Source organism: Coregonus lavaretus (assembly GCF_964263955.1).
Source record: "Coregonus lavaretus genome assembly, contig: HAP1_SCAFFOLD_3512, whole genome shotgun sequence".
Taxonomy (NCBI): domain Eukaryota; kingdom Metazoa; phylum Chordata; class Actinopteri; order Salmoniformes; family Salmonidae; genus Coregonus; species Coregonus lavaretus.
This window is the reverse complement of record NW_028161836.1, coordinates 45,001-57,434: the sequence shown is the minus strand read 5'-3', so window position 1 is coordinate 57,434 and position 12,434 is coordinate 45,001. Positions and strand designations below refer to the sequence as shown.

The 12,434-nt window shown below is 43.9% G+C and overlaps 1 protein-coding gene across 1 annotated transcript in view; it reads left to right on the top strand.

Moving 5' to 3' along the window:
- The first annotated feature begins 231 nt into the window (after positions 1–231).
- ppp1r14bb (protein phosphatase 1, regulatory (inhibitor) subunit 14Bb) overlaps positions 232–12,434 on the top strand; it is a 37,412-nt gene continuing 25,209 nt past the window's right edge. Inside the window, exon 1 of the mRNA XM_084194655.1 lies at positions 232–543. Within this exon, the coding sequence (XP_084050781.1) occupies positions 340–543 (204 nt within the window). The 5' untranslated portion in view covers positions 232–339. The remainder of the gene's footprint in view (positions 544–12,434) is intronic.

The following is a 12,434-nucleotide window of genomic DNA, read 5'->3' as shown; positions in this document are numbered from 1 at the left end:
CGGAAGATTTTCTCTTTGTGCTTAAAATAAGTGTAGACGCTGCTGCTGGTTTGTCGGTTATCCTATACCTTTATTTTTATACGCTGAATTCTAATAGCCTAAATAGCCAATTCTAGAACCTATTTTTTTAAGGTCATTTGGTGATTTGGAAACCACAAAGTGAACCTAATGCCATGCTCTTTTTTGCAAGAAGGGAACAATAGCAGTAATATACTTGAATTTTCTAGCTACTCCTTATGAGAATCACTGCTGCTTCAGCAACCACCAACAATACTAAACAACGCGTCTGAAATTCGCACTACCAACAGAACTTCCAGGATTTTCCTCAGCGGACCGACAATGGCTGCGGTTACCAGCCCAGAGACGAGCCCTCAACCCCGGGTATATTTCCAGACGGTAGCCACCGGTTCAACCGAAGAACCGGAGACCCCTGTTCGGAAGCAAGGGCGAGTAACCGTCAAATATGACCGAAAAGAACTAAGAAAGAGACTAAATCTGGAGGAATGGATAATCGACCAGCTAACGGATCTTTACAACTGTGAGGTGAGATGCCGACAATAAATAATATTAGGTTATGTTGCAAATGGCACCATATTGTGTTGACCAGGTACTATAAGGGCTATGGTCAAAAGTAGTACACTAGGGAATAGGGCAGTGGTTCCCAACCAGGGTACTTGGCCTATCCACAGGGGCTACTTGAGAAGACTCATGAGACCAAAGACCTACTGGTAAAATGCAAATGAGGCGGTACTTCAGGGGTACTCCAGGCCTAGCAAAATTCAGTTGGTGGTACAGTAACGGGAAAAGGTTGGGAACCTCTACTGAAGGGCTACTGTACTGAACTAATCGCATCGATTACGGTTAAGAGGCCCTTGAGGTCCAATAATGGGTTAACTTAAAGATGGTATTTTATTTTAAAGTAGAAAAAAAATGGTGTGCTCAGGAATAGGCTGACTAAACATCAGTATCATTATAACATAACATAACATAGTATATCGTAGCACAACATAACATAGTATATCATATCACAACATAACATAAAAAGTATAGCATAACATATCAGATCACAACATAACATAGTATATCATATCACAACATAACATAAACTCAGCAAAAAAAGAAACGTCCTCTCACTGTCAACTGCGTTTATTTTCAGCAAACTTAACATGTGTAAATATTTGTATGAACATAACAAGATTCAACAACTGAGACATAAACTGAACAAGTTCCACAGACATGTGACTAACAGAAATGCAATAATATGTCCCTGAACAAAGGAGGGGTCAAAATCAAAAGTAACAGTCAGTATCTGGTGTGGCCAGCAGCTGCATTAAGTACTGCAGTGCATCTCCTCCTCATGGACTGCACCAGATTCCTTGCTGTGAGATGTTACCCCACTCTTCCACCAAAGCACCTTTAAGTTCCCGGACATTTCTGGGGGGGAATGGCCCTAGCCGTCACCCTCCGATCCAACAGGTCCCAGACGTGCTCAATGGGATTGAGATCCGGGCTCTTCGCTGGCCATGGCAGAACACTGACATTCCTGTCTTACAGGAAATCACGCACAGAACGAGCAGTATGGCTGGTGGCATTGTCATACAACAGGCCTACAAGCCCTCAGTCCAGCCTCTCTCAGCCTATTGCGGACAGTCTGAGCACTGATGGAGGGATTGTGCGTTCCTGGTGTAACTCGGGCAGTTGTTGTTGCCATCCTGTACCTACCATAACATAGCATATCATATCACAACATAGCATAGCATATCATAACATAGCATATCACAACATAACATAGTATATAACATAGTATATCATATCACAACATAGCATAGCATATCATAACATAGCATATCACAACATAACATAGTATATAACATAGTATATCATATCACAACGTAACATAGCATATCATAACATAGCATATCACAACATAACATAGTATATAACATAGTATATCATATCACAACATAACATAGTATATCATAACATAGCATATCATATCACAACATAAAATAGCATAACATTACCTTTTTATTAGGCCTGTATAGCCTAACTCAACTACTATATTTTCCATTGGGACTGTACACTGTAAAAAAATAATAATCCAGTTTTCTTTATGATAACCTACTGGCAGCCAGTTACCTGTAAGGTACAGAGTATATTACCGTAAATTCCAAATAAACTTTGGTTTAACAGTTTCTTTGGAATTTACGGTAACATATTGTACTTTTATTTTACAGTATTTAACTGGTAACTGGCTGCCAATACGTTACCGTTAAAACAACAGGATATATTTTTTTGTTGTTGCAGTTAAGTCAGTCATATATCCTAGGGATAGCCTAGGTAAACTAGGCTTTTCATAGTCCTAAACAGAAGCTTCTAATCAAATTGAAGCTGTTAAAATCAATCAATGACACGCCATACATTCAACGCCATTCTGTTGCATTACATGTAACCTCGTAGGTGTTTTCAGTTTAGAGCTACATTTGGGTTCTGAGCTGTGTGTGTGTTCTGAGCTGGCAATGACCCACATTCTATTCTTAGCATAGGAACTTCAGAGAGAGAGAGAGGGGGGATAGAGAGAGAGGGGGGGGGGGATAGAGAGAGAGGGGGGGGGATAGAGAGAGAGGGGGGGGGGATAGAGAGAGAGGGGGGGGGGATAGAGAGAGAGGGGGGGGGGATAGAGAGAGAGGGGGGGGGGGATAGAGAGAGAGGGGGGGGGATAGAGAGAGAGAGGGGGGGGGGATAGAGAGAGAGGGGGGGGGGGATAGAGAGAGAGGGGGGGGGATAGAGAGAGAGGGGGGGGGGATAGAGAGAGAGGGGGGGGGGATAGAGAGAGAGGGGGGGGGGATAGAGAGAGAGGGGGGGGGGGGATAGAGAGAGAGGGGGGGGGGGGGATAGAGAGAGAGGGGGGGGGGATAGAGAGAGAGGGGGGGGGATAGAGAGAGAGGGTGACCTGTGGATCTATTGTCTGAATACAGACATGCCTCCACAGAAAGACCATAGCACAAAGACCTGCTGGATGGAGGGATGGAGGGGGGGAGAGACAGACAGTAGACTGGCTGGATGGAGGGAGAGAGAGACAGTAGACTGGCTGGATGGAGGGAGAGAGAGACAGTAGACTGGCTGGATGGAGGGAGAGACAGACAGTAGACTGGCTGGATGGAGGGAGAGACAGACAGTAGACTGGCTGGATGGAGGGAGAGAGAGAGAGACAGTAGACTGGCTGGATGGAGGGAGAGAGAGAGAGACAGTAGACTGGCTGGATGGAGGGAGAGACAGACAGTAGACTGGCTGGATGGAGGGAGAGAGAGACAGTAGACTGGCTGGATGGAGGGAGGGAGAGACAGACAGTAGACTGGCTGGATGGAGGGAGGGAGAGACAGACAGTAGATGATGTCAAAAAGTGTTCCACAGAGATGCCGGCCCCATGTTGACTCCAATGCTTCCCACAGTTGTGTCAAGTTGGCTGAATGTCCTTTGGGTGGTTGAACATTCTTGTTACACACGGGAAACTGTTGAACGTGGAAAAACCCAGCAGCGTTATAATACCATACCCCGTTGAAAAGCACTTAAATATTTTGTCTTGCCCACTCACCCTCTGAATGGCACACATAACACAATCCATGTCTCAATTGTCTCAAGGCTTAAAAATCCTTCTTTAACCTGTCTCCTCCCCCTTCATCTACACCGATTTTTGAAGTGGATTTAACAAGTGACAACAATAAGGGATCATAGCTTTCACCTGGATTCACCTGCTCAGTCTGTCATGGAAAGAGCTGGTGTTCCTAATGTTTTGTCCACTCAGTGATTATAATAAGAATAAATCAAAGAACAGATTATCAGCCGTGTCTGATGAGGGTGAAAGTGTGTGTGTGGTGTGTGTGTGTGTGTGTGTGTGTGTGTGTGTGTGTGTGTGTGTGTGTGTGTGTGTGCTTACAGTGCATTCGGAAAGTATTCAGCCCCCTTTTCCACATTTTGTTACGTTACAGCCTTATTCTAAAATGGATTAAAAAAAACTAAACAAATCTCATCAATCTAAACACAATACCCCATAATGGCAAAGTGAAAACAGGTATTTCGAATTTTTTGGCAAAGTTAATAAAATAAAAAAAATAGAGACCTTATTTACATAAGTATTCAGACCCTTTGCTATAATACTCGAAATTGAGCTCAGGTGCATCCTGTTTCCATTGATCGTCCTTGAGATGTTTCTACAACTTGATTGGAGTCCAGCTGTGGTAAATTCAATTGATTGGACATGATTTGAAAAGGCACACACCTGTCTATGTAAGGTCCCACAGTTGACCATTTTTGTGGTCCTCTGTAGATCAATTGGTAGAGCATGACGCTTGTAACGCCAGGGTAGTGGGTTCGATCCCCGGGACCACCCATACGTAAAAATGTATGCGCACATGACTATAAGTCGCTTTGGATAAAAGCGTCTGCTAAATGGCATATTATAAATTATTATTATGTTATTGACTGTGCATGTCAGAGAAAAAAACAAGCCATGAGGTCGAAGGAATTGTCCGTAGAGCTCCGAGACAGGATTGTGTTGAGGCACAGATCTGGGGAAGGGTACCAAAACATTTCTGCAGTATTAAAGGTCCCCAAGAACATTCTTAAATGGGAGAAGTTTGGAACCACCAAGACTCTTCCTAGAGCTGGCTGCCCGGCCAAACTGAGCAATTGGGGGAGAAGGGCCTTGGTCAGGGAGGTGACCAAGAACCTGATGGTCACTCTGACAGAGCTCCAGAGTTCCTCTATGTAGATGGGAGAACCTTCCAGAAGGACAACCATCTCTGCAGCACTCCACCAATCAGGCCTTTATGGTAGAGTGGCCAGACAGAAGCCACTCCTCAGCAAAAGGAACATGACAGCCCGCTTGGAGTTTGCCAAAATGCACCTAAAGGACTCTGACTATGAGAAACAAGATTCTCTGGTCTGATGAAACCAAGATTGAACTCTTCGGCCTGAATGCCAAGCGTCACATCTGGAGGAAACCAGGCACCATACCTACGGAGAAGCATGGTGGTGGCAGCATCATTGCTAGGGGGATGTTTTTCAGGATACAAGTAGAGACTGAGAGCTTGAAAATGGTATATCATACAATACAGTTGAAGAACAATGGGAAAGTAATTCTGCTTTGAATGTTGAAAAACTTGTAACCCCACTTTTGAGAAAATAGTCCTTGAATGTTTTGGTACACCTACTGGAGAGCTGCTCTTTGTCTACACCCATTCAGCATCGTTCACCCCCTCTTAAGCCTTAGCCCCGCCCATCTCTTTAAGGATTCACATATGAGGCCATGTGCTAAATAGAGGGAGTAAAACCAAATCACATTGTATTGGTCGCATACACATATTTAGCAGATGTTATCGCGGGTGTAGCGAAATGCTTGTGTTCCTAGCTCCAACAGTGCAGTAATATCTAACAATCGCAAAATTACACACATCTAAAATAATGGAATTAAGAAATATATAAATATTAGGATGCGCAATGTCAGAATCCGGAGTATGTATGTACAGTGCCTTGCAAAAGTATTCATCCCCCTTGGCGTTTTTCCTATTTTGTTGCATTACAACCTGTAATTTAAATGGATTTTTATTTGGATTTCAAGTAATGGACATAAACAAAATAGTCCCAAATTCTAAAAAATAAATAACGGAAAAGTGGTGTGTGCATATGTATTCTCACCCTCTTTGCTATGAAGCCCCTAAATAAGATCTGGTGCAACCAATTACCTTCATAAGTCACATAATTTGTTAAATAAAGTCCACTTGTGTGCAATCTAAGTGTCACATGATCTCAGTATATATACACCTGTTCTGAAACGTCCCAGAGTCTGCAACACCACTAAGCAAGGGGCACCACCAAGCAAGCGACACCATGAAGACCAAGGAGCTCTCCAAACAGGTCAGGGACAAAGTTGTGGAGAAGTACAGATCAGGGTTGGGTTATAAAAAAATATCAGAAAACTTTGAACATCCCACGGAGCACCATTAAATCCATTATTAAAAAATGGAAAGAATATGGCACCACAACAAATCTGCCAAGAGAGGGCCGCCCACCAAAACTCACGGACCAGGCAAGGAGGGCATTAATCAGAGAGGCAACAAAGAGACCAAAGATAACCCTGAAGGAGCTGCAAAGCTCCACAGCGGAGATTGGAGTATCTGTCCATAGGACCACTTTAAGCCGTACACTCCACAGAGCTGGGCTTTACGGAAGAGTGGCCAGAAAATACATTGCTTAAAGAAAAAAATAAGCAAACGTTTGGTGTTTGCCAAAAGCCATGTGGGAGACTACCCAAACATATGGAAGAAGGTACTCTGGTCAGATGAGACTAAAATTGAGCTTTTTGGCCATCAAGGAAAACGCTATGTCTGGCGCAAACCCAACACCTCTCATCACCCCGAGAACACCATCCCCACAGTGAAGCATGGTGGTGGCAGCATCATGCTGGGGGATGTTTTTCATCGGCAGCTACTGGGAAACTGGTCAGAATTGAAGGAATGATGGATGGCGCTAAATACAGGGAAATTCTTGAGGGAAACCTGTTTCAGTCTTCCAGAGATTTCAGACTGGGACGGACGTTCACCTTCCAGCAGGACATTGACCCTAAGCATACTTCTAAAGCAACAATCGAGTGGTTTAAGGGGAAACATTTAAATGTCTTGGAATGGCCTAGTCAAAGCCCAGACCTCAATCCAACTGAGAATCTGTGGTATGACTTAAAGATTGCTGTACACCAGCGGAACCCATCCAACTTGAAGGAGCTGGAGCAGTTTTGCCTTGAAAAATTGGCAAAACTCCCAGTGGCTAGATGTGCCAAGCTTATAGAGACATGCCCCAAGGGACTTGCAGCTGTAATTGCTGCAAAAGGTGGCTCTACAAAGTATTGACTTTGGGGGGGGGGTGAATAGTTATGCATGCTCAAGTTTTTGTTGTCTTATTTCTTGTTTGTTTCACAAGTAAAAATATTTTGCATCTTTTAAGTGGTAGGCATGTTGTGTAAATCAAATGATACAACCCCCCCCCAAAATCACTACCAGTCAAAAGTTTTAGAACACCTACTCATTCAAGGGTTTTTCTTTATTTTTACTATTTAGTAGTGACCAAAAAAGTGTTAAACAAATCAAAATACATGTTATATTTGAGATTCTTCAAATAGCCACCCTTTGCCTTGATGACAGCTTTGCGCACTCTTGGCATTCTCTCAACCAGCTTCACCTGGAATGCTTTTCCAACAGTCTTGAAGGCGTTCCCACATATGCTGAGCACTTGTTGGCTGCTTTTTTCCTTCACTCTGCGGTCCGACTCATCCCAAACCATCTCAATTGGGTTGAGTTTGGGGGATTGTGGAGGCCAGGTCATCTGATGCAGCACTCCATCACTCTCCTTCTTGGTAAAATAGCCCTTACACAGCCTGGAGGTGTGTTGGGTCAATGTCCTGTAAAAAAATAAAGAAAAACCCTTGAATGAGTAGGTGTTCTAAAACTTTTGACCACAAAATATACTTTCCTGCAACCCGCCTCACTCAATGTGGAACGGATTCTATTATTGACTTACCTTTTATCTAGAATCTCCAGTGAAACTAGCTAGCCAGCTAGCCAGCTAGCCAGCTAACTAGCTACTTGCTATTAGCCTTAGCTAGCGGTGTTTCACCCAGAACATTGGATTTTTTTCTGCGGGATTAATTTTAATCACTGGACATTGATCACCGGATATTCGGCCAGTCTGCACAGCGCGTTATCGACCCAGAACATATCAGTTTTTCCGCTGGAATCACTGAATCACTGGACCTTTAACTCCGGATTCGTCGCTACCAGCTAGCTACAACAAAACGGACGCTGTGGTCTGGCTAATTATCCTGAGCTAGGCCCATCTCCCGGCTATCTACCTCTCTGTCAACCGGACGGGACCACCTAGTATTGACACGGAGCCCCGCCGATCCTACACGACTGGTCTGCCGACGAAATAGTCTGATGTGGTTACGACGTTAACCACGAAGATTCCATCCATCTGCTAGCCCTGGCCCGCTAGCTGTAGCCTCTTACTCACTAGTACTTCACCACCGGACCTTATGATAACTCAGCTATACAGCTGATATCTGCTGGACTGTTCCTTTTTACGGTACTACATCCTGTTTATGTTTAGCCTCAGCCCAAACATGGTTAGTTTATTGTTGTTTCGGTTATTTCTAATTGTACTATATCACTGTAGACCCCCCAGCCTAGCTAAACCTGCCTTAGATAGCTATTTTGTCCCTCCCCCCATACACTCACAGACCGACTCAATTTATGCCTCTAGAGATACTATCTCTTTCATTGTTACCCAACGCTCAGGTTTACCTCCACTTTACTCATATCCTTCCATATCCTTGTCTGTACATAATGCCCTGAATCTTTTCTATAACACCCGGAAATCTGCCCCCTTTATTCTATGTACCCAACGCACTAGAAGACCAGTTCTTAAAGCCTTTAGCCGTATCCTTATTCTAGTCCTCCTCTGTTCCTCTGGTGATGTAGAGGCTAACCCAGGCCCTGCAGCCCTCAGTATCACTCCTACTCCCCATGCGCTATCATTTGATGACTTCTGTAATCGCAAAAGTCTTGGTTTCTTGCACATAAATATCAGAAGTCTACTTCCTAAGTTTGAGTTATTCACTGCGTTAGCACACTCTGCCAACCCTGATGTTCTAGCAGTGTCTGAATCCTGGCTCAGGAAGGCCACCAAAAATTCTGAAATTTCCATCCCCAACTATAACACTTTCCGTCTAGATAGAACTGCCAAAGGGGGTGGAGTTGCAATATACTGTAGAGATAGCCTGCAGAGCTCTATCATACTATCCAGGTCTGTGCCCAAACAGTTTGAGCTTCTACTTCTAAAAATCCACCTTTCCAGAAATAAGTCTCTCACTGTTGCCACTTGCTACAGACCCCCCTCAGCCCCCAGCTGTGCCCTGGACACCATATGTGAATTGATTGCCCCCCATTTATCCTCAGAGTTTGTACTGCTTGGTGACCTAAATTGGGATATGCTTAATACCCCAGCCATCCTACAATCCAAGCTAGATGCCCTCAACCTCACGCAAATTATCAACGAACCTACCAGGTACAACCCTACATCCGTAAACATGGGTACCCTCATAGATATCATCCTGACTAACATACCCTCTAAATACACCTCAGCTGTCTTCAACCAGGATCTCAGCGATCACTGCCTTATTGCCTGCGTCCGTAACGGGTCCGCGGTCAAACGACCACCCCTCATCACTGTCAAACGCTCCCTAAAACACTTTAGCGAGGAGGCCTTCCTAATTGACCTGGCCCAGGTATCCTGGATGGATATAGATCTCATTCCGTCAGTAGAGGATGCCTGGTTGTTCCTTAAAAGTAATTTCCTCTCAATCTTAAATAAACATGCCCCATTCAAAAAATACAGAACTAAGAACCGATATAGCCCCTGGTTCTCCTCAGACTTGACTGCCCTTGACCAGCACAAAAACATCCTGTGGCGTACAGCATTAGCATCAAATAGCCCCCGCGATATGCAACTTTTCAGGGAAGTTAGGAACCAATATACACAAGCAGTCAGGAAAGCAAAGGCTAACTTTTTCAAACAGAAATTTGCATCCTGTAGCACTAACTCCAAAAAGTTTTGGGACACGGTAAAGTCCATGGAGAATAAGAGCACTTCCTCCCAGCTGCCCACTGCACTGAGGCTAGGAAACACTATCACCACCGATAAATCTACAATAATCGAGAATTTCAACAAGCATTTTGCTACAGCTGGCCATGCTTTCCATCTGGCTACCACTAACCCGGCCACCAACTCTGCACCCTCTGCTGCAACTTGCCCATGCCCCCCCCGCTTCTCCTTCACACAAATTCAGACAGCTGATGTTTTGAAAGCGCTGCAAAATCTGGACCCCTACAAATCAGCTGGGCTAGACAATCTGGACCCTTTCTTTCTAAAACTAGCCGCTGAAATTGTCGCTACCCCTATCTGCCTCGCCTGGTTCACCAACTACTTCTCAGATAGAGTTCAGTGTGTCAAATCGGAGGGCCTGTTGTCTGGACCTATGGCAGTCTCTATGGGGGTGCCACAGGGTTCAATTCTTGGGCCGACTCTTTTCTCTGTGTATATCAATGACGTCGCTCTTGCTGCTGGTGACTCTCAGATCCACCTCTACGCAGACGACACCATTTTGTATACATCTGGCCCTTCATTGGACACTGTGTTAACAAACCTCCAAACGAGCTTCAATGCCATACAACAATCCTTCAGTAGCCTTCAACTGCTCTTAAACACTAGTAAAACTAAATGCATGCTTTTCAATCGAACGCTGCTAGCACCCGCCCACCCGACTAGAATCACCACTCTCGACGGGTCTGACCTAGAGTATGTGGACAACTACAAATATCTAGGTGTCTGGTTAGACTGTAAACTCAACTTCCAGACTCACATAAAGAATCTCCAATCCAAAGTTAAATCTAGAATCGGCTTCCTATTTCGCAACAAAGCCTCCTTCACTCATGCTGCCAAACATGCCCTCGTAAAACTGACTATCCTACCGATCCTTGACTTCGGCGATGTAATTTACAAAATAGCCTCCAACACTCTACTCAGCAAATTGGATGTAGTCTATCACAGTGCCATCCGTTTTGTCTCCAAAGCCCCATACACTACCCACCACTGTGACCTGTACGCTCTTGTTGGCTGGTCCTCACTACATGTTCGTCGTCAAACCCACTGGCTCCAGGCCATCTATAAATCACTGCTAGGCAAATCCCCGCCTTATCTTAGCTCATTGGTCACCATAGCAGCACCCACCCGTAGTCTGCGCTCCAGCAGGTATATCTCACTGGTCATTCCCAAAGCCAACACCTCCTTTGGCCGCCATTCCTTCCAGTTCTCTGCTGCCAATGACTGGAACGAATTGCAAAAATCTCTGAAGCTGGAGACTCTTATCTCCCTCAATAACTTTAAGCATCAGTTGTCAGAGCACCTTACCGATCACTGCACCTGTACACAGCCCATCCGAAATTAGCCCACCCAACTACCTCATCCCTATATTGTTATTTATTTTGCTCTTTTGCACCCCAGTATCTCTATTTGCACATAATCTCTTGCACATCTAGCATTCCAGTGTTAATACTATTGTAATTATTCTGCACTATAGCCTATTTATTGCCTTACCTCCATAACTTGCTACATTTGCACACACTGTATATATATTTTCTGTTGTATTTCTGACTTTATGTTTTTTTTTTTTCCCCATATGTAACTCTGTTGTTTTTATTGCACTACTTTGCTTTATCTTGGCCAGGTCGCAGTTGTAAATGAGAACCTGTTCTCAACTGGCTTACCTGGTTAAATAAAGGTGAAAAAAATAAAATAGTGTATATGGAAGAATACACTCAAAAAAATGTAGACCAAAAGCTTACAAAGTAGTAGGGGACGGCTCTAATTATCAGTAACCACCGCAGAATGAAGCACTATAATAATGTAGAGATAATGCTTCTATAATAATGAACATGCATTATCCGTAACCACCGCAGAATGAAGCACTATAATAATGTAGAGATAATGCTTCTATAATAATGAACATGCATTATCCGTAACCACCGCAGAATGAAGCACTAATAATAATGTAGAGATAATGCTTCTATAATAATGAACATGCATTATCCGTAACCACCGCAGAATGAAGCACTATAATAATGTAGAGATAATGCTTCTATAATAATGAACATGCATTATCCGTAACCACCGCAGAATGAAGCACTATAATAATGTAGAGATAATGCTTCTATAATAATGAACATGCATTATCCGTAACCACCGCAGAATGAAGCACTAATAATAATGTCGAGATAATGCTTCTATAATAATGAACATGCATTATCCGTAACCACCGCTGAATGAAGCACTAATAATAATGTAGAGATAATGCTCCTATAATAGTGACCATCTAGAGCAGAACTATCTGAGATGTGAGGTCACAACCCAGTGGGAGTGTGTCCCTATAACACCCTATCCCTATAGGACTGCCATTACTTCTGACCATTGGGTGTGTGGGTGAAGTTAACTGGTAAAAGAGTAGTCGAGAGACAGACAATGTACTGTAGCTAGTTCCCTGAGGCGTGTGTGTTGTGTGAGATGGGTTGAGACTGTGTGAGACGGGTCGTAATGTTTAGCTGGTCATGGATAGTATCTGCTTTTTCTCAGTTAAAATAATTAAACCTCGTGCGTGCGTGTGTGTGTGTGTGTGACCGAAACAAAGATGGTCTGTGATGCCTCAGGAATGAAAGACACCAGTGTAGCAGTTTTACACACACACACACATGATGTCCTCTGACCCAGGAATGTATCAGTGAACTCTCACTGAGCTGACCCACTGACTGACTGACTGACAGACATAAGGA